General features: G+C 48.6%; 1 protein-coding gene across 1 annotated transcript in view; it reads right to left on the bottom strand.

The window, feature by feature from the left end:
- CUNH1orf94 (chromosome unknown C1orf94 homolog) overlaps window positions 1–22,041 on the bottom strand; it is a 37,609-nt gene extending 15,568 nt beyond the window's left edge. Inside the window, 4 exon segments of the mRNA XM_008057714.2 lie at window positions 647–901; window positions 4,119–4,819; window positions 21,714–22,024; window positions 22,027–22,041. Coding sequence (XP_008055905.2) covers window positions 647–901; window positions 4,119–4,819; window positions 21,714–22,024; window positions 22,027–22,041 — 1,282 coding nt within the window.
- Window positions 22,042–22,895: the final 854 nt, after the last annotated feature.

Raw genomic sequence — 22,895 nt, 5'->3', positions numbered from 1 at the left:
AAAGACATGTACTTGGCAATACTGAGAAGCTTTCACAGGTTGGTTGTATCTATATAGGAATAATTTTTTTAGTATTTCAAAACATTAAGTAATTCAGCATGGAGCATCTAAGAATTAGTCTAAATGAATGAAGTTAGGTTGAGTTGTTTCAGGATATGAATCCTGGATTCTTCCCTTCCACAAGATGTCCTGCAAGCTTATAGAATCAGAAATGGGCCCTCAGGTTCCCCCTATTGGCATCTTTTTTTGGGGAAAAGGAGATTTGACTAAAACAGGGGTCAAGAAAGAGAAAAAAAGGACATAGATAATCTCAAAGTAGAAATAATCTAAAATTTGATTTTTTTTGACTTGGGCAATTTGAGAGGGTATGATTATGCTGGGTCAGGGCTGTATTCAAATGTGGCTATTAATAAGGCCTATGTGATCCCAAAAGCCAACTCCATTTCTCTAGCAATTATATTCCTCATAAGGATATAAGGAGAAAGTCATTTTCCCCATTTTATGGGCTTAGAAACTGGACACTTCTAGAAAGGCAGTGACTTGCCCATAAATAAGCAGCCATTTGGTGACAGAGCCACCCCTGGGACCTATGAGGGTTTCTGGAATCCCTTCCTCTGCAGTTCCTTCTTGGGTAGGGTTGGCTTACATTTCAGCTCCAGTCCATCCGCTTCCACTTTACTGCGAAGCTTCAGCTGCCCGCTTGGGTTCTTGGTGGTCCCGAGGAACTCACAGAGTAGGTTCTTCTCGGCTGGACATGCAGGCTTCTTGGCTGGCAGGGCCATGGTGCCCACAGGGTGGCTACAACCTTCCTCACCACAAGTGTCCTTCCGGCTCTGGGGCCACTGACTGAGAAGGAAGTTCTCTCGACCCTTGATCGGCTCTTTGGTGCCAAGGTTCCGTTCTACAGCAGGAGGAAAATTGAGTCAATGCCTCTGGAAGGCCAAGTTCTGGATGTGAGGAGCACCTTCTTGTGGACTACATGATAAATTCTCTGTACCACACATCTGAGGCTCAGACCACTCTGGGAGACCCTCTCTCAGTCAAATACAACTTCAGTATCTCTCCGAAGCCTTTCCTAACCACTGCTCATTCTGATCTTCCCATCTCACGCCTCCATCTGTTCACTCATCCATCCATCCATCCACCTGTCCACCCATCTTTATCTTCCCTCCATCCATCTACCCATTCCTTCTTCCTTATATCATTCCTTTCTTCCAATTACCTTTCTTTTCTCCCCTTCCTTCCTTCCTTCTTTCCCTCCCTCCCTCCCTCCCTCTCTCCCTCCTTTTCTTCTTTCGGTCATTCCTTCCTTCCAACCACCCATAGTGCCAGGCTGAGGATACAAGGATGATTTGGACACAGTTCCTGCCTTCAGTGAGCAATGCATTTTGGCCCCTCATGCTGGACTCTACTTCTGTTTTGTTGCTCACAGGTGATTCAGCTCATTTGTCAGTGCCAAGCCCTGACCTGAGCGCTGGGGACACAGTTATGAGTCAGAGCCAGACTCTGCCCTGCAGGAGCCCACAACAAGGAAGAAGAGAGAGACGTGCCCAGAAATAGCTCCAGGACAAAGCAGATGGACACTATGAGGTGACACAGGGATGAAATGGAAGAAGAGGGTGGCTAAGACTGCTTCCATCTGAGAGGGCCTTCCTTCCCAGAAGGAAGTAGGGTTTCAGCAGCACCTTATATCCAGGGGTATTGAGGAGGAGGCACGGCAGACATGGGTACCTGTGGGCAGCGGCCTGGAAGCATTAAAGAGACTGCGTGAGTAGGTGGGTGTGGCTGGAGTGTGGAACAAGAACAGGATTGGTGCCAGACCCAGGTATCTCTCCAAAGAGACTGAGCATTTATTTCTCCAATGCAAAGACACTGCCAGGACCACTGTGGGATTCTTCACAGCAGTGGTCTGCATCATATTTCTTTTCTAACAGTGGAACTCTTTCTCCAAACAAAATTAAGTATGGGAGGAAAAGTATATGTGTGTATGTGTATATGTGTGTGTGTGTGTATTTGTATGTTTGTTTATTTTAAGCAGAAGATTTATTTACTTATTTAGAGACAAGGTCTCTCTCTGTTACCCAGGCTGGAGTACAGTGGCATGGCCATAGCTCACTGCAGCCCTGAACTCCTAGGCTCAAGAGATTCTTCCTCCTTAGCCTCCTGAGTAGGCAGGAATAAGGGCGCATATCACCGTGCCAAACTTGGCAGGGTGTTTTAAAGTCATCATTCTGGTTGAAGCAGACAAGAGAGTTTTGCCTTCCCAGTCACCTTCACTGCTGCCCCAGCCTGGAGGTCTTTGAAGGCCTCCACAGAGCTTGGCTAGGAAACCTGGCTGCCTGTCGGATGGCTGTGCACTGCTCTAGCCCATGGCAGGCACCTGGGATTTCTCTGGTAGCAGCACAGAAGACCTGTGCCCCAGTGTTACCTGTTGAGAGTGGACCTGATCCCACCAGCTCTTGGACCCCCTGGCCCAATGACTTGGGGACTGAGTCTGAACGGGACAGGGCCTGCCCTCCTAGCACCATCCCAGCAAAGGAAAGAGCTGCTCTTGCCTGAGCCAATTTAGAAGAAAATGACATTTTTAGCAAAACACACCCTAGAGTCTCTTCCAAGAGTTTCTCTAGTTGCCGAGTTTAGTCCCCAGCCAGTGTGCTGAAATAACAGTACCCACCAATAATAGCCCTTTCCCCAGAGGCCTACGCACCTGCAGCCTCATATACACACCTACGATTGCCTTAAGCATCTACAAAGCTTCCTCTTCCAAGGTCCCAGTATACAGACACACATGCACTCCTGCCTAGAGTTCCTTGACTCACTAACACGAACACAATTACACACACAGTGGATGCATGCACAAATGTACACGCAGACACACTCAGATGCACCACTCCTGCATTTTCTCTAACAAATAAACACACATGAAAGTTCCTTTTGGCATACCTCTGCCCACACTTTTGTATACACAGGCACACAACAATGCTGAGGGGTGGGGTGGGGGGAGACAGAACTACCTCCAACCCAGCAGTTCCATCTGACAGGGAGGTATCCCTGCAACCCTCCCAGAGAAGAAGTGGAAGGAGGGTCCCCTCCCTCTGGGCAAGGCTCAACCCTCTCACACCCACACCCTTGGTGTCAAAGCCTCTGGTTCCTAGAGGGCTGCCCAGGACCCAGAGTACAGCTTGCTATCTACAGCTCAGATTCCTTGACCTTCTCACAATGCTTCAGGTCACAGAGTGTTCTCTAGGGTGCCCTTGTTCCTGGTTTTTCAGAGCGATGGATTTGGGCCCTCCTGATCGGGCATCTCTCAATCATCCATCCATGCTCACAGCCTGGGAGGTAATTGTTCTTTTGATTGAAATGAGTATGCTTTACTCTCCTGGTGACTGCTGGCTATAGGCAAAGGCCACTGCCATCAGTCTGCCTTCCTGGAACCATCCAATCTGAGTGCTAGATCAGAACAACATGGAGAATCCTGGGGTAAGGTGGGAGAAACCTGAGTGGCCAAGTTTCCTAGGAAGGATGTAAACTCCTTAATGAAGGGATGGGGAATGTACTTTTCTAAAGTCTCTGGAGTCCCAGGGAACAAATTCTGAGGCCAACAGCCTGACCTGCACCTGGATAATGTATGCATTCACCCCCTTGCCCCAGAGAGAGAGGACCAGGCCTCGTGGCTGGAGCAGGTGCCTCCATTATAAGCCAGGTAACCTAGCTGCCAATCAAATTTTCCTCCTAGTCATCTGACAATCCCTGTGCTGTGGTTTACCCTGGCCCCAGCTGGGGTAAACATTTCCTTCAATGGACTCTGGACACCTGGTGGATTCTAAAATCGAGCCAGTTACTACACGGTGCCTATCTCTCTTCTCAGAGCCTGCTGGAATTAGGGCCTCTGAGATTGCTTCCACAGGCCGTGCCCAGCACATGGGCATCCAGTGCCTGTGGGAGGGCTGTGGGAGCTGAGAACAGCCTGCACCTGGGGGGCTGTGCCCACCAGAGAGGCTGCTTTGTCCTGCCTTGCACAAAGATGCCTTATGTGCACACCACAGCCCTGATTGGCTTCCTGGGAAGGACCTCCTCCTCGCAGGCCCACTCTCTAGCCCTGTTCCAGCCCCACTCACCCAACAAGTGGTGCCTCTCCACAGCGGGGTCAGCCTCGGGCTTGGAGCAGATCTTGGCAAACACAGGAAGCTGGTTCTTCTGAGCAGGGAGCTCAGGGAGCTTGTTGGCGGGTGCAGGACGAGGTAGGGGCGGCAGCCACAGGAACGGACCCAGCCCCGTGGGCTCCCTGGGGCTAGAGCCACTGAACATGCTGTTCTGTAGGAAGTCCTTGATGACCCTTGTCTCCTCCAGCACCATCTTGTTGTCGGGGGTCTTAGACATTTCAGTGGATTTCAGCGGGAACTGGGCCAGGAGCTTGCTGATCTCTGAGTTGGAGGCACCCAGACTGTGGTCCCTGTCCTCTGTCCCTTTGGTGCTCTTGACCTTTGCAGCACGCAGGATGCCCGTGACTGTGGATGTGGCAGAATCACAGTCCTTCCGGCTGCCGATAACGGACATGGCCACCTTCTGCCCCAGAAGCTTGTCACCGGCAATGATGGAGGCTCCAGGGCACTCACTGCTGCCTTCCGCCGGAGAAGGTGACAGAAGAGGCACAAAAGTGCAGGGAGCTGGCTCTCTGGTCCCCTTGGAAGAGTCACCAGGCACCTCCATGTTCCCCGAGCTCTCTTTGACCAGGACGAGGTGCTCTTTGGTGAGGCTCAGGAACTCCTGCTCCACCAACAGGGAGATCTCATCCTTGCCACTGCTGAACTCCAGAGCTCTGCAAACAAGTCGGAGAGGTGGACCACGTTAGTGCCAGCCCATCAAGGGGTGGCTCTGCAGTAGGACCCAGGCCCCAGGGAAAGGAGAGGGATGCATAGCGTGACTGAAACATTTCCAGGCAAGAGAACCCACTGCTTTCTCAAGGGAGCAAAGCTTTCTCACGCAGCTGACTCCAGAGGGTTCTAAACCACACCAGTGGGTATAGCACTGAGAACCTGGGTCTGGGAAAGGGGGTACCCAGATCTTCTCCCAACAACCTTGCTGAGTAAACCAGAGCAAGTCACAGCCTCTCTGAGCCTTAATTTTCATCCATCCCTCCATCCATCATGCTCAGGACCTGAAGCAATAAAAGACCAGGTAGGTGGTTCACTGGGGAATTTTGCCTGGCAGCAAAAAGTTCAAGAGTGAACCAACAGCTCTAAGTGCATAATCTAGAGTGCAGGGGCTGAACCCTCGGAAGCCCCCAGGTGCACATGCAACCCTCATCCCCTAAATGCAGAATGGTGGAGTGGACAGTCTGAGCTCATACCCTAACTCGATCACTTCCCATCTGTCTGACCTGGGGAGGATGTCCAGCGTCTAGGTACCCCAGTCTCTTCCTTTCACCAGTAGGAATATTACAGAGGTGCAAAGCACTTCTGACAGTGTCTAGAACCAATTAGGGGTGGATCAAGGGTGAGCTATCATGTCTATATCACTGTCGGCCTGCCTGGGCCTCTGAATTCCATACTGTGGCCCCATGGATACCTGTGTACATCCTGGCTGGCATGACCTCTGACCAGATTATGGCCTCTGGGCTGGGCTTCCCTTCATGGGCAAGTTGGTTGGTCCCTGTACTGATTCAAGGGTCTTCCTGTACCTTGGACCCTGGGCCACTAGTTGCATCCTTGCTGGCCAGCACCTGCCTGATGGCACCTGATGGTCCCTGGACTCTAGGCTCCTGGTTGTGGGTTCACTCCAGGTGTGGAAGAGGGTGGCAATCCTACTGGCCTGGCTGGTGGCCTTATGTACCTCACCAGCATCCATGGCAAGGGGGCCCTTATTCCTTGATGTTCCAAGTGGCCAGGCTTGCCCGCTTAAAACCATTGGCTGTCAGATGGGCTCCAGTGAGGGGTGAATGAGTCAGCCTACACCAAGTATCCTGGAAGCTGCTCAGCACTCTCCCCTGGGAGGCTGAATGAGAAGATGATGAAGAAGAGGTAGAGAAAAATGAAAGCGCCCCATGAGGGGTGTCTCAGCTGCTGTGGCTTAGACTTTGCAGTCGGGAGGCTCAGCACACAGTCCAGCTGTGACCAGCCACTCACAGAGGGCACAGTGAGCCTCAAAAACAGTGACCATGGAGTGCTCCCAGCAGTGACCATGCTTTCCTGGTAATGCTCTTTGTGTATGAGTGTGTACACACACATACACACACGCATACACACACGTGCACACGAGCATATATGAGCACATTTGATGTACACACACATGAACAGAGACAGGCAGGCACACAACTCACACATACACAGAACCAGGGGAGTAGTCACATGTTTGCCAATCTATCTGAATGGGCACTGGTTACAGTTATAGAGGCTTCCTGCTGTGCCGGGCAGGAAACCTTTAGTTTCTGGATCCTGATGAGGTCCAGGGGGTCCTGGGCAGAGACTGGGTGACCAGGGAACCTGGAGAACTTGGGAAGAGCTATGTACTAAAGACACAGGAATGTGTCAATATTCCAACAGCTAAGACAACCGTACCTCCTGAACACAGACCCGTGTGTAACCTTACCAGGCTTGGAGGCCAGGAGTGACCCAGCAAAAACCTGATTGCAGCCAAACAGACCTGGGTTGGAATCTGGGCACCACTGTTAACTTCATGCCAGGCCCGGGGACATCAGGGTCCTCCCCTATAAAGTAGGTATCCTAACAGCAGTCGCTCATGGGATGGTTGGGAGACTGTGGGAGGTAACCCGTATGTGAGCACAGCATGGAGCCCGTGCCTAGGACACACTTGTCAGTGTTGGTTGTGAGCACTGGCTGGCGTGGGCTGTCCTGCAGACTCCTGGAGGGCTATTAGGCCATGGGTGCCGCGAGGCTAGTTCCTGCTCCTGATTTTCTCCTTCCCTCCACTCTCTCTCCTCTCCCTCTCCCCTGCCCTCTCCTTTTGCCTCCTTCCCATGTCTAGACTTAGGCCTATAAATAGGCCTCACTCTCACGGCTGTGCACCCTGGTAACAATCAGAATAAAGGGACTGCCAATCCATGGTCCCAAGTGTTAGATCCTGCTCCTCTTCTTCCTCTTCATCATCATCCTCAAAGGGAACAGGTGAGTCTTCAGTCACAGAAATCAGACGTTTGAAGGACTCAGGGTTTTTTGGTTTTGTTTTTTTTTTGCCTCCCCCCCCCAAATATCTTGTAAAGCAAGCTATGTATCAACAGCTTTTCTGAATTGAAAAGACACACTACAATTATGTTAATTTTTTAAAATTGTGATAATGGTATTGTGGTTTTACTTAACAACAACAAAAGAGAGTCTTTATCTCTTAGAGATAAATACTAAAGTATTTATAGATAAAATTATGCCTGGGTTGCCTTTAAAATTAATCCAGCAGGAGGAGGGAAAGGAAAGGGGACAGAGTAACAGACGAAACAAAATTGGCCATATGTTGATCATGGCTAAAGCCGGCGATAGCTAAGTCGGGTCATCACACACTAGTTTCTCTACTTTCGTCTGTATTTGCTTTAATAATAATTATCGTCTGTTTTGTTTTTAATAAAAATGTTACACTTGCACACAAACACAAGACTCACCACTGAATCCGTTCAAGTACCAGCTCCAAGAGGCAGCTTCTGAAAGACCCACAGAGTCCTCAGGTCCCTGTACCAAAAATACCCCAAAGTGGTCCCTTCTCAGCAGCTGAGAGGATACTCCTACCCTCCCCAACCTGAAGCCAGGCTGGCAGAAAGGAAACACCGGGCCAAGTGTGGAGCCCTGTACTGCTTTGTCCTAGGTGCTGCTTTTATGCCTTGTGTTTCTCGTCTGTCAAGGTTAAACCGTGAGCATTCTATACATTGTGCAAAACACTCAACACAAGCCTGGTGCATGGTGAGCCCTCAAGAAACGTTCACAGCACAATTATTATAATGTTATTATCAATGGTTAGATCTCAGTTGTGTCACACTCACATATGTCTCTGTCCAACTTCCCTTCACAGGAACCTAAAACTATGACGAATGTACCTTCCCCACTCACACACTGCAGGCCTTGTGGTGTCTGAGGAAACACTCCTGTCCCTCCCAGTTGGAACTTCCTCCCTCTCTTCCTTCTCTCCATTCTGAACTCACAATGGCTCTCAGGGGACGTGGCTTACAGTCCCAACCCCTCCGGGTCATTCTCCTCTAGACACACTTCAGGGGCCAATGAGCTCTTAGAAAGCTGACATTCCCAGGAGGGGCAGTGTCATACCAAGAATGGAGGGGCCTACTTTGGCTGTGAGCCTTCTGTGCACCCCTGAAAGGTTGCCCTAGGGCATCCAGTCTTCCTGGCCCCTACAAACTCCCATTTCCCTTGCATTTGCCATGAGCCAACTGTGGACCCGCCAGGAAACCAGCCATCACATATATGCTCACATTTCCTCTTCTTCACAGCCCTAGGCCATAGCCAGTGTCATCTTCACTTTACAAATGGGAAGAGTGAGCCTGAAAGGTTAAGGACCTTGCCATTGAGCTGGGGAAGAGGCAGGTGTGGGGACGTGGCAGAGTTCAGATGCCTCCCCTACCTCCTCCTCACACCCAGCCTGGGCTTCCTTTCAGGAGATAGTTATCCAGCGAGGTCTCCCTCTCCCTGGGCTTTGATCCCCAATCTGAATGCAATCTGAATGCAATCAGGGATATTGCTGATCTCATCCCAGCACTCCGTCCTGTGGAGGATCATCACAGTAAATCCTGAGCCTATCATCCATGGCATTAGTTGTCCCTGACAGCTCCATGTCAGCTGCGTGTCTGATGAGCACATCTGTGGAATCTTCCGCCAATTTATGAACAGAAAAGTTGAGAAGGAGAGAGTCCAGGGGAGAGCCTAGGGACACTGGCGGGGACCCTCTTCTCAGCCTGACAGTAATCCTGGATCAACACCTTGGGGGAATAAACCAACCCAATTATTGTCATTCCATCTCCATTCCTCCCTGAGAGCCTTTATCAAGCCCCTCACTGGCATTGAGACTCAGTGCGTAGTTAGTGATCAGGGACTTCTTTCCTCCCTCACCTTGCCCCCTCCATCCCAAGAATGCAAGATTTACTTGTTCTTATTTGTTCTAGAAAGCTGCATGCCCACAGAGCTAGGATATTCTCAGAACTCAGATCAAACCATTCCCCTGTTAAAACCCTTGTGTGGATTCCCATTATAAACAGGATAAAATCCAAACTCCTTTATGATCCCCAAAGCACTCCATGAATTGGCCCCATCTTCCCCTTCTCCCAGCCACACTGGTCTTTAATCTACTCCTTGAAATGCCAAGTTCATTTCAGTCCCAGGGCCTTTGCATTTCCTATGGAATGCTTTCCCCCAGGTTGTCTCTTGACTGGTTCCTCCTTATCATTCAAGTCTCGACTCAAGTGTCATATTCTCGAAGTGGCCTTTTCTGCCCATTTTTCAAAAATATGCTCCTGCCCCCTTCTTACTAGGCACTCTTATTCCAATCTGTTTAAGTTATTCATGATATTTATCACTGCCATATAGTATCTTTGTTATGTATACTCCCCACAATAGCAAACACTCCACTGGGACGCAGACTCTATCTTGTTCACCACAGAGGCCTCCAAATCTGGAACAGTGCTTGGCACATAACTCCAGCTCGACCAGGATGTGTTGAATAAAGGAATGAACATGCTCACTTGCCTTTACCCATATCTGGCTCTCAAAGCACACTTCTGTTTCTCTCCCAGACCAAAAACAACCCAGCTCCTTCCACTGGTTGCAACCTGTCTGGCTTTGTTTTTAAGAGATGGAGCCTTGCTCTGTCATTCAGACTGGAGTACAGTAGTACAATCATAGCTCACTGTAAGCCTCTATATCCTGGGCTCAAGAGCTCTCCCCATCTCAGCCTCCTGAGAGGCTGGGACTATAGGCTCATACCACCACATCTGGCTTTTAAAAAAAATTTTAGTAGTGATGATGCCTGGGCTGATCTTGAACTCCTAGACTCAAGTGATCCTCCTGCCTTGGCCTCCCAAAGTGCTGCAATGTCAGGTGTGAGCCACTGCACCCAGCCTGGCTTTAGTTTCATTTTCTGGCCTTCCATCTCATGACCCACCTCTGGCCTCGCATCCCTGGGAGCCAATCAGACGACACTAACCATTCTGCGGGGCCCAGTCCTAAGAACTAAACTTTGCAAGGCAGTCTGCAAGGCAGACCCCACTCAGAACCCACACTGACTCTGAGCAATCATCTTGGGGCTCACAGATTTTTCAGACACCCCACAACTACGCTGGGGTCAACATTAAACCTGCTCATTCACATTTTCTGAAATCTGTCTTATTTTTTCCTAAAAAGTTTTGCCAGTCCTGGCACATCTTCCGTATTGTTTGCTTTCTCCTTAGGTTAGTAAAAACCATAAAATAAATCCCAGACTCACGGAATCATTCAGGGAGGTTAACCTAGCTCCTGCACTCCTGACAGAAGAGGCAGGTTGGACCCAGTGCTGGGCCCTGAGCTCCACACCAGTGCCACCTCTGCCTTGCCTACCTCCAGAAACGATTGTTGTCCGACGATGGCGCTGCACTCAGAGGCTGTGCATTATTTCTACATTTGCAGTGTACAGAGTCGTATAAAAATAAAGGCTATTGACTGGTTGGCACCCCTTACCAGAATAATGACTAAGCAAGCATGCTGTCAGCTCCCCAGCAGCCGTTCTGTGTACATGATAACACAGAGCAAAGATGAAAACTGCTATTCATTGGAGCCAAACAACAGAAAAACGCAAGCAGAAAATTGATAGTGCTGGAGGAGGATACCAAAACAAATATTTTCTTCCAGCTATGCAGTTTTAGACCAACGACAAACAGTACCTAATGCAGCCTGGCTGATTAGAGTGGGGCAAGTGGAGGGCTCTGGAGTCAAGCGCAGACCTGGGCTTGAACTGTGGTCTGTCCGCAGACTGATCCCATGGCTTTGGGTGAGATTCTGACTTTCCGTGTCTGTGTGGATGGAGTAGCATAGCGGTGGAGAGGTCAGTCCCTGGATGGGGGCAGCAACTAGATTCAAATCCCCACTGTCTGACAGGTACCAGCCCTTTAGCAAGCTGCCTATTATGTCTAAGCCTCAGGTCCTGTTTCACAAAATAAAAAGAAGGGTTATTATGTATTGAGTGCTAAGGAACAAGGCAGGCACTGCTAAGCCCTTCACGTGGGGAACACTGGTTTTAATCCCCATGACAGTCCCAATGGGGCCATGTGGTAGACTGATTACAGTAATCGTCTATGTTTTATCACACTTTTCTGTATCCACCCTTTGGAAGTTCCCTCCCATCTTGATTCAGTAAGAAACAGAGACTTGAAAAGGGTCTGGGCATTAGGGCTTAGCCTCTTATTTTTCTTGGGACCTGGCAACTTCATTGTGGGTTCAAGCCCAGGATCACACATCACAAGAAGGAAAACTCCAAGGTGTCTCAGGTTGGCCAGCCAGGCTGGTGAAGATGCACAGATGAGCATGGGTCAAGTTCAGCCAAGCCCAGCACACATCAGAAGAACCACCCAGCTGAACCTAGCCCAAACCGCTGAACTATAGAAATGAGAACTAAGCAAGTAGTTGTAGTGTTGAGTCACTCAGCTTTAGGGTGGTTTGCTATGCATCAAAAGCTACCTGATACAGATATATACAGTTATCCCAGTTTTTTAAATGAAGAAGCCAAGGGACAGAGAAGTTAGGAATTTTCCCAAGGTCACAGATTTACCAAGGGATAAATTGGGTGATCTAAGGCAATCTCACTCAGATGCTGCTTTCTTAACCACTAGGATGTACAGTTCTGAAAGCCAAGAGTGAAATGCTGTGTGCAAGAATACTAGCAATGGGTACTTAAATTGGGAGAGGGAGATAGGCCTCTTTGAGGAAGTATCTTGTAAGCTGGGACCTAAAAGAAAAGAAGTATTTAGTCCGACAGAGATGCAACAAAGAGCTTCCAGGCATAGAGAACAGCATGTGCAAAGACCATGATGTGGTAAAGAGCTTGGTGCATTGGTGGGAATAATATTCAAATGAGTGGGGCACATTAATGGGAGGAGCAGGAAGTAAAGTAAAGGCAGGAGTCAGAATCTGCCAGGCCTTGGAGGTGATGCTAAGGACTTTTATTCTGAAGGCACAGGGAACCCACTGGAGAAACTTAAGTCAGGCTCTGTTTTCCAGAGAAGTGACAGGAGGGGACTGAGACCTGAGCCAATATCTTCCAGGAGTCCACCAGGGACTGGGTATTGTAGTTGGTGCTTGTGTCTACAACAACCATGAGGGATAGAGAGCATCTTCATTCCCAATTTAGAAGGAGGAAACTGAGGCTCAAGAGGGTTAGAAGACATACTAAAGTTTGCCCCAGGGAATAAGTGGAATTGTACTACCGGTTCATATGACTCCCAAACCTGTCTTCTAGGGTACTGTGGTACACTTCCCAAAACAGTGGGGGCAGGGGGAAGACCAGGGACTTTGTAGCCAGGAGTCCTGGATTCAAACCCCAGCTCTGGCCTTTCTGAAGGGTGACCTTCTACAATTCACTTCCCTCATCTGAGCCTCAGTTTCAGGAAGGAACAGAGGCCAGGAAACCAGCCAGGAGCCAGCCAAGAACGTAGAGGATGAGGCAGCAGAAGGTAGAACTTGGTGAAAAGGTAGACGTCCGGCGCAGGGACTTACGGGAGCTGTGACAGCAGGGGGAGGAACAACCAAAGGCCCCAAACAAGAAGCCTCTCTCATGCAGACAGAGGCCTGGTGTCCATCTGGCATCTTCTCCAGCGGAGCTCCACCCTGGCTCAGGCCTAAGTTTGTGAACACTTCCAGGTCTGCCTATCTGCATGGGGATCAGAGACCCGCATTTTATTTCTCTGGTGCCTGTCACAACACCCAGTGTGGCCTCTACCCTGTGTGAAGGAAAGGAAGGTGGGCACCTCTGCCAAGCTGCCTTGTGTCTTCCTCCATCTTCCCTCTCCTCCAGATCCAGGATTCACTAAACTGCCTAGGTCTCCCTTCTCTATAAACATACCACAGTCATACACACACACACACTCCCACACGCCCCTTACATCCATAAACACATGCATACATCAACACACACACACATTGATACACACACACAACAGCCATACACGCACACCCATGCACCCACACACCACATCCATACACACACAACAGCTAAACACACACCCATGCACACACACACACCACAGTCATGTACATACACAATCCATCCACATATGCCCACATGCCCATGCATACACATGGGTGCACACACACACACACACACACACACACACACACAAACCACCTTAGCCTCCTTGCTTAGGAAACCAGCAAGAAGGAAAGAAATCAGGGAAGGAAGGTGGATTCTGCCTCTCTTGCCACCTGAGGGGCCTGGGCTGACTTCTTTCCATTTGGGGGTCAGGACAGTTGAGAGAAGCTGCAGATTCAGTTGCCATCCTGGGGCCTGTGTCCCAAAGTTACCTGGAAACCCCTTAAACTCTGTCCCCTGGGACTGCCCAGGTAGTAGGCAGGGGTGTGTGTGGAGGGCCTGGGGAATGCTTTGACCTCCCCACCCCCAGCCATCCTCCACTCTTCAGGCTGCGGAGAGGATTAAGTGAGATGATGAATGTGAAAGCACTCGGTAAATTGTAACGAGCACTATGCAAATGTTAGCAGCTTTGATGGGGAGAGAGCCCGGTGTGGGAGAGCCAAGCCCGACTGCAGGCTTTGGAGTCCCGCTGGCGGACTCACAGCCTGAGCCTGGTTCACTAAAGGTGTAAAACTGGGGGAGTTGTGAGACCTCGGTCTCTTCATCTGCAAAGTGGGCATGGTGATACCAACCCAGAGTTAAGGGAGGAAACACTGTGAAATCTCTCAGCTCCCTGAATGTCAAGCCTGGAGTTTGTTTCATCTAATTTCTTGGCAAAGATCTTCACATATAGTAGATTCATTTTTTAGAATTTCTCTGGCATACACTTAGAACTTGATAAAGGTCAGTCTTCTTCCTTCCTTCCTTCCTTTCTTCCACATTTTCTTTGAAATAGCTCCTTCTCAAAGCTGAGCCCAGTTCCTTTTTAAGCCTGAGGTTCCCTCATCTCTGACCCTGCCATAGTATCTGAGAACCTTTGATACATACTCATGAGAGTCACCTGTAGTGCTTGTTTAAAATGCAGATTTCTGGGAACCCTTCAAGAAATGACAATTCAGTTGGTCAAGAATGGGGTCCAGCCGTCTGTATTTTTAGCAGGTATTCTTTCTCCACCTGCAGTACATCCCACCCCACCCCTATCTTGCATCCAACCCCTGCCCTGTGGTTTTGACACAATGGTGCATTTGCAGACACCCAGACAGGTATGAATTTCCATCTGGGTGCTTGCTGCGATTTCCTGTCGGTTGTCAGGGCAGGTGGGAAAACCTTAGAAGGCATACTGGCACGTGGAAGGGGGATACCCCCACAGCTCCCTCCCTGATTCTCTCTCTGGGAACAGGTGAGTGGGGCCAGCAGTGAAAGGGTTGGGGGAGATGAGGAATTCAGTGAGCTGGGGAATGAGACAGGAAATGCTGGGGAATAAATACAGCAATAAAGGAGCTTCGGCTGGGAGCTACAGAGTGATTCTTATTGTTCAAATTATCTTTAAAACTTTTCATTTGAATCTGTTTAATAAGGAAAGGCTTACCCTAAGGAAGAGGTATTTTTTTTAATGTGACTTGGGAGCTGAATTGGAAATAACGTCGCAACAAAGATATTAAAAAGGGGATTAAACCAAACCACTGGTGGCCCATCTCTGCAGGCTCCCACAACCTGCGACACAGCTCCCGAAACCATAAAATTAAATTACAAGGGGGGACACGGGAAGTGGGACGTTAATCATGATTCATCTCTCTTCACCACCCATGCTCCTGGTGCTAAACAGGTGGGGAAGGGCGATTCTGAAGGGCTCCTGGTTCCCAGTGGAGCTCAGGTCTTGAAGCTCCACGGGACTCCTATCCCTGCTCTGTCCTCTCTGAGCCAAATGACCCTGGGAAAGTTGCCTGACCTCTCTGAGCCTCATCTATCTCGTCTATAAAATGGGAGTAATATTGGCCATCTACTGGGATGAGTTGCTAAGACAATGGAATAAAACAGAAAATTAAAATATAGAGCAAAATGTTAGTTCCCTTCTCTACAGCCTAAGACAGGGAAAAAAAAACCCTGCAATGTCTTGGCTTATTGATATTCTGTCTCTATGTCCCTAAATGCTTCTTCTGATGACCATGACCCTTGCTTGGATCCCGGCCGCCTCTGGTCCTCACCCTTCTCAGGGTGGCATTTTTATGGCTCATCCATCATTCACTTCCTCATTCATTCATATACTCTGCTAGTCACTGAGTGCCAGGAACTTGCTGGACACTGGGGAGACAAAGATGAGTAAGACACAGCCCTTGCCCTTAAGGAGCCCGTGGTCAAGTGGGGGAGGAGGAACTGTTGCCACAAGGCAGCACAGGTGCCGGATGCCCACCACCTTATCAGAAAGACCATACTGGAGCTGTGTTGACTGATCTGACTGGGGCATTGCACCCTCCCCTCTGGTCAATGCCAACAAGGTAGCCGATTTTAAACTGATTCTTCTATTCCATCACCCTCAAATAAAGATCCATTCCACACACTCCTCAGAGCTGGGGAAGTGTTTGTCTCTCATGATGACCTCTTCTGCTTTCTCTTATTAAATAATATGAGTTATGAAAACCAACAGTTATGATCTCCCTTTCTGCCCTGACTGCCAGGAAGCTCAAAGCAAAATGTGATCTTCAATAGAGTCGTTCTCCTTAGTCTAAGTTTTCTGGTATATAAGTCTCCTTTTTCCATATTACTTGTGTACTGCCATTTTACCTTTGATAATAACAATGATGACGGTGATGATGATGATGATGATGATGTGTTTCAGGCCAAAGTGTGCACAGCCCTTGCCTCAGAGTCTCAAAGTGGCATTTTGCCCCCATTGAAAGGGAGAAAACACTAGCCTAAAGTGCAGGCTAGATCTCCAAAAGCCAGATCTCCAGAGCTGGCTTCTCATCTGGGTTCCTTGTATGAATCTTGTCCTCATCACTCCCATCAACAGGTTTCAAGATGTTTAAATAATAATAACAAAATAATCAAGAGGGATACATATTCCAAGCAGCTTTTCCAGAAAGTAGAGTTCATCCAATTGTTTAAATAATGGTAGCACAAAGAATTGGTGTGTTGGGAGAGCAACTCTAACAAGGCAGCCCTTTGGGTTCCCAAGTTCACTGGCACCTCCAGCCTGAGGACTGACCAATGGGGTCAATGGTGAAGGTTCACCCAAGGAAATGCAAAATGGCCTCTTCCTTCTCCCCTCAGATAGTGCCTCTGGCTGCCAGTCAAGAAATCACTTCTTCTTTTTTTTAAGGCTTACACAGATTCCTATTCTTTCTGAAGGTTTATTTTCCTACTTGGGTCTGACTTGGAGTGATGGCCAACAAAGCCTTGCAACTCTGCAGACCAAGTTCTGTCTTAAGGTGGATAGGAAGGTCTCAGGTGCTGACCAGGGAGCTTGGAAGCAGCCAGGGAAGCCGACCATGCCCAGCAAGCTCTAGGCCACCTTCCCACTCTCACTTGCCCTTACACATGTGACTTTTCACCCCCAGGTAGCTTCTCATCCCTCCCTGTATCTGCTGGACTCTTTCCATAATCTGTTCTTTCTCTCTTCTCAAGAGCTAACTCAGGGGACACAACTCAGGAAACATTTGTGGTTATTATTAATCATGACATCCCAGAGCCCAGAAAACTGTGCTCACACGTTTCATCAGACACACAGCACAGGGGTCTCACCTGTCACCCCTTCAGTGTATCCTTTAGCCTTTTTTAGGAAGCCTTCCCTAAATACCAAGCCTGGCTCCAGTCATGTGTCCCCTCGGTGTACTGCCATGACATGGGTACTTCATCATCAGAACACTTAGCATAATGTGCTGCGCCGTGCCCTTTGCAAGACGCTGAAGGTCTATGAAGGAGGTCAGAGATTTTCCCCAGTTTTTCCACCACCGTATTTTTTTAGACATTGTCTGGCACACAGCAGTAGGTGCACATTAAATATATGTTAAATGTCATCATTGTCAGACATATTCGTGCTCATGACACATATTAGACTGGGAGTTCTTTGAGGGAAGGATTTCCTCTGTCCTACTTATTTCTCTATCCGTGACACTGAGAAGGCAATCGTGTTTGGTGACTGAAGCCCTAAATGAAGAAAGTAGCAAATGCCATTCCATAGTTAGGGCGGTGGAGTCATCAGCAAATCCATACCCTCATTCTGAGGCTGTGAAGTTTTAGAGGTGAGGGGAATGAATGAATAAGTAATCCTGGAATAAGTAGCTTTGCCACAGTTCTCTAATCCCAAATCTAAGTCTAATTAAAAGGTAACTGGACAAGATTCTAGAGGTTAATCAGCACTAGACAGGACTATTGATTTCTCCCTGAAAGGCTATGTCTCCCCATTTCTTCTTCACCTCTGTAAATGGCACCACTGTCCAACCAGGGGTTCAGGCCGAAAACCTTGATTCAGCCTCAATGTCTCTGTTTGTATGCCCAAATCATCAACAGGTCTACCGGATCCTCTTAAAAAACACACTGAGTCCTCCACTTTGTAAATCTCTACTGCAGTCACTTGGGTCCAGCCCACACCATCAGGCCTCTCCTGAATTCTTGCAGCATCTTCCCAGGGGCCTCCCAGTTTCCTCTCTCCCACACATAAACTGGACACATCTTTGCACAACAGTGAATCTGAGCACATTACACTCTCTTTTCTAAAAACCTTCAACTTTGTCCCATGACACACAGAATAAAATCTGAACTCCCTGCCGTGATACTCCAGGCCTTCTAAGGCTTTGCCTGCCCACCTCAGGTACAACCTTATACCATGTTCCTATCCCTCCGTACATGCCAGTCCTGCTATCCCTCTCAAAGCTCACTCCCGCCTCAGGGTCTTTGTTCTCTTCTCTGCCCCAGATCTGCACCTGACTGGTTCCTTCCTGGAATCCAGGTCTAAGCTCAGATGATTACCTCTCTGCAGAAAGGCCTTTCCTGGCACCCACCTAAGGCAGCTCTTTCTATCACTTCACCCTGCTTTATTTTTATCATTGCACTCATCTCTATCTGAAATTATATTGTTTATTCTTACATGTTTCTTATTGATCTCCTCCAACGAGAATACCAGTTATTTGCACACAGCAATCGAAAGTTATCGTAGTTTTTAAATTGCTTGCTTTTTGTTTCTCTCCTTTATTAGAATGTAAGTCCTAAGTAGGTAGGGCCTTATCTGGTTCACAGCTCTATCCCCCTAGTTTTTAGCACAGTGACGGGCACATAGCAGGAAATATTTGCTGAATGAATAATTTAATGAATGAATGAATCCATAAATGAACTCAAAATGTGTCCGTTGAGGAATATCAGCATGAGGAGCAAAGTAAATAGCAACACTTACTTTGACATGTATTGGTTGCCATTAACAGGAATCAGAATGTGGTTACAGAGGATCCATTCTGTAGGGACGGTATCACACCTGAATTCTTGGAGCTGCACTGTCACAAGGGCCAGCAGTGTGGACAGGAAACTGACCAAGCTGGCATGTGGGGAGAGACTTAGAAAACAAGAGGTGCTTAGCTTTGAGACACACACACACACACACACACACACACACACACACACACACACACACCCTAGGAGGACTATTATTGTTGTCTCTTACTCTCTGAAGTCTATAAAGAAAAAGAGGGGTTAGATTTGGCTTGGAGTCCTAAGAGCTAAATCCAGATCAATGGGTATTAGTTTGATTAAAAACAGATTTTAGTTACAGGAAAAAAAGACATTTTGAGAGAGTTAATAGCAAGGGAGGGGGCTGCCTTAAGAGTGGTAAGCTCTCCATCTAAGAAAGTATATGAGTGATATGTGTGCACCACTTGTCAGGGACCTTGAGGAAGGGATTCAAGCAGCAGAAGATGGCCTCCAACATTTCTTTCAAATTCGAAATGTCTGGGTTTCTATGATATATAGGGACAGAGTACAGAAAAAATTTCTGCATAACAAGAGTTCTAGAACTTACTTACCTAGATACTCCAATAGAAGGAAACATCACCAAAAACACATCTACAAATTAATCAGTAAGGTGCTAGCTGAGAGGTGTCTTGTGGGTCTGAAGGCATCCCAGAAACACCATGGACATCCCCCTGGATTTGCAATCTAAGTGTGATCATTCATAACATGGGACTCTCAAGTATTTTGATAATTCAAAGATGCCTCAGATTCTAGGGAAAGACAGCCAACATTAATGTATAATGGCTAAGATGATCCTGGTTTGCCTTTCTGAGACTCTACCACTTTCAAACTGTAGGACCTTGGGCAAATAAAAATCCCTCCTAAACCTCAGTTGCCTCATGTGTATAAAAGATTTCGCTTAAAAATGGCACAATTTGGTAATTACTGAAACTTAGTGATAGAAATATAGACATATTCACTATACAGTTCTATTCTATGTGTTTGAAAATGTGCATAGTACAAAGTAAAAAAGATTGTGAGTTTAAAATAGTACCTACCTCATGTAATAATTGTAGGGCTTAAAGGAATGATCATCATTATCACTACAAGGAATTTTTACAAATCCCAATCATTACCAGAAATGTTTAATCATCCCAGCAACCCTGTGAAATACATAGCATTCATCTCCATTTGACAGATGAGGAAACCAAAGCTCAGATGAATTAAACAGTAACACATTCTGCAGCAGGAGTAGGGCTGAAATGTAATCTAAAACCAGAGCTATCCGACTTCGCCAGCACAGTTGCCTTTATTTCAAGAATAGCTTATTGTGTTCTACTTGGTTGAAGATTATGATATCGTTTATTCATCTAAGTCAGTGGTTTCCTTTTTGCAAACACAGCCTTACTCAGAACGACAGTAAGTAAAATTGATAAAAGATGAAGTGCTCTGGCAGAAGTGGGGATCGGGGTCCACTTAACTTCAGGGTGGTCCCCAAAGCACCCTGGGGTCTATGGAGCATAACATGAAAACCCCAGATCAAAGCTAACAACAACAAAAAATCCCAGCCCTAAGAATGACATGTAAGAGCAGACTCATTTGTGTAATGAATCTTTCATTTCCCTGTCTCCCATCACATCTGATCCTCATTATCAACTCTGAGATGGACAAGGCAGGGCATATCATCCTCAATTTGCAGATGAGTAAATCAAGGCCAAATGGAGTTAAGCAACTGGCCAAAGGTGCGCCAGTTCAATTTTCAGCCAAGTACAGACTGGAAGTCGAGACTGTCTCCATTAGCTCAGTGTGACCTGGCAGAGAGGGTGCCATCTACTGGAAATTGCTACTGACCCTTGGTCCACAAAGTGGACAATCTGCTCCTTGGCCATTGAGAGCTGAGCACAGCCCCATGGGCTCCCCTGCCAAGGCCCTGTCCCAAGCAGATGGCAATGGGCGGGAGAGAAGGGCTCCATGCCACTGAAGGGCCTGACAGCAGGCTTTTGGCTGAAGACAAGCCATTCCCATCCGAGTCATGTCATGCTGAGCACAGGGCAGGAGAGGCAGGAACAGTCAAAGTGCCTTCCACTATCATCTGCAGCAAGAAAATGAGCCCGCCAAGGGACAGCAGGTAGTGCAGACCCAAGTATCAAATACATCTTCCTTGCCTGTCTTCCTAGCTCTTGCTTAGACATCCCTGAAATCAGAGGCAGCTGATAAAATGCCTCAATGGCTCCCCTACTCTAGCACATCTCTGAACTGAGCTGAAGCATGTACTAGAGAAGGCAGCACTTAATTATCACTTAGTCTTTAATTAGCACTTAATTATTAACACTTAATCCATCTGTAAAATGGGGACACTAATACCTGCCTCATAGGGACTCGGGAGGATTAATTAAGTTTGCAGTCCACTGTGAAGATGCAAAGCACTGAAAAAGTGCTCAACGGTGGCATTAATAACCATAGTGGATTTACTTTCTTTTTCCTAATGAGGCCCCTTCTTCCTCTCCTTGCAAATATCCATCCCCAATAATATCTGCCCAACTTTGCCCTGGTGGAGATATGCTTAGCTCTGTGTTTCCCAGACACAGGATTCCCCATTCAGGAAACAGGCTATTTACAGCCATCTTCCCGCACTTTAATTTTCCATTATGTCCTCTGAATATGTCAGTGCCTTCCCAGTAAATATTTTGATGTGTGCTCTTGCAGCAGCTTCTGTGAAGGCTGAATGGGACAGCTGCTCCCTGTATTAGGAAATTCCAGATGTGTTTTAAAACCTCAAACTCATCTGTGTGAATGCCCTGCCTTTAGGTGGGAGAGTGGAAGAAACTTCTAGTTGCTTATGAAGAAAACCAAGAGCCATCAAACCCCCAGCCTTGTCTACGGTGGTTTTTCAAGGAGCTCAGATCCACATGCCTTTAGGGGGACAAATGCCACCTTAGTGGGCTGGTGAAGAGGCAGCCTGAAATATGGCCCTGGTCTGACTCTTCACTGAGGTAACTTCAGAGCCTCGGTCATCCCTTCTATGAAGATTGGACAAAGGACCATGGGGGGAGGGAGAGGAAAAGTATACAGTCTTTAGGGTTTCCCCAGACTGAAAGCTGGGTCAGAAGAACATTCCCGCAGAAGGTCAGACTTCTCCCTTGCTGCTGACCAAGTAGGGGGATACTCACTCTTCTTGGAAGCTGAGCTGGTGGCCTCTGGAAGGCTCTCCCAGTGGGGCAGAGAGCTGTTCCCTGGAAGTCCTAGGCTGCAAGGCCTCAGGTAGACCTTGAACTCTCTTCCAGATTTCATGGCAAGTCTTGTCTAGGCTGTCTTGGGGTGTGTCCTGGTGGATCCAGATGTATCTGGGGAATGGGCCCAGGGCAGAGGAGCGCTTGGCCACCAGGGCTGAGGACGAAGGGAGCCCATTCCCACTGGCCATTGTCCTCCTCTCTTTCTGGAAACTCTTTTGTCCACTCAAGGCTCGAAGACAGGGGATCATTCACCGCCACCCCTCATTCACCAGAAAGGGAGATGAGGATGGGGGGTGGCAGAAAGCAGGTCGGTTCTGTCCAGTTGTTGCTCCAGCAAGGTGATTCCCTTCAGAGGCCTTAGATTTATGTGGGAGTGATGGGGGGAGGACAGCTTTCTTTTGGAGAGGGGGAGCTTGTTTTGATTTGTTTTTATTTGCTCTTCCCCGACTTTTGTCCCCCTCCCCCTCTCCCTTAGAAGAAAATATTTAAAAGTCAACAAAAACCAGTAGCTTAGTAACCGTGGAATACCCCTGAGCTCAGGAACCAGGCGCCTGGGCGGGCAGAATGACATCTGGGAACAGCTGGAGGGGGAGGGCTGGCTCTCCCCACAGTCCCAGGCGCTCCCCCCTTGCGACACCCCCGTGACACCTGGCAGCGACTGGGCTCAGCCCATTCTCGCCCGCTAGGCCACACGGATGTCTGGGTGAGGTCCGGGCACTGTGCTAGGCACCGTGGGGACGGCAGCCCGCCATGAGACTCGCTCGGGCTTTCCAGGGACCCCGCGCAGTCCTAGCGCCAACGGTCGCCGCCCAGTCTCCGCTTTTCCTCTCCCCACGACCTCCCCGGGAGGCCCCCTCTCCAGCTGGTCTGCTGCCCGGGAAGGAAAGAGTGAGGAGTCTGCGGGGCAGACACCGGCCACGGCCCACCGGGCTGCGGGAGGGTCGCCGCGAAGGGGCGTGTCTGGGCCGGGCAGGCCGGCGGGGCGACTCGGGCCAATCTGCGCCGGTGGGGCTCCCACACTCTCTCCGTCCAGCGCTGAAGTCCTCCTGTGGGTTTCAAACGCAACGGCTAGGTGCGCGGGGCGCCCCGGGTTCGGAGTCCCAGGCCTGCCGGTGGGGC

The sequence above is a fragment of the Carlito syrichta genome, unplaced genomic scaffold (genome assembly GCF_000164805.1).
Source record: "Carlito syrichta isolate Samal-C Ts95f unplaced genomic scaffold, Tarsius_syrichta-2.0.1 Scaffold87996, whole genome shotgun sequence".
Classification (NCBI taxonomy): Eukaryota; Metazoa; Chordata; class Mammalia; order Primates; family Tarsiidae; genus Carlito; species Carlito syrichta.
The sequence above is the reverse complement of the archived record's forward strand: the minus strand, read 5'-3'. Positions and strand labels throughout refer to the sequence as shown.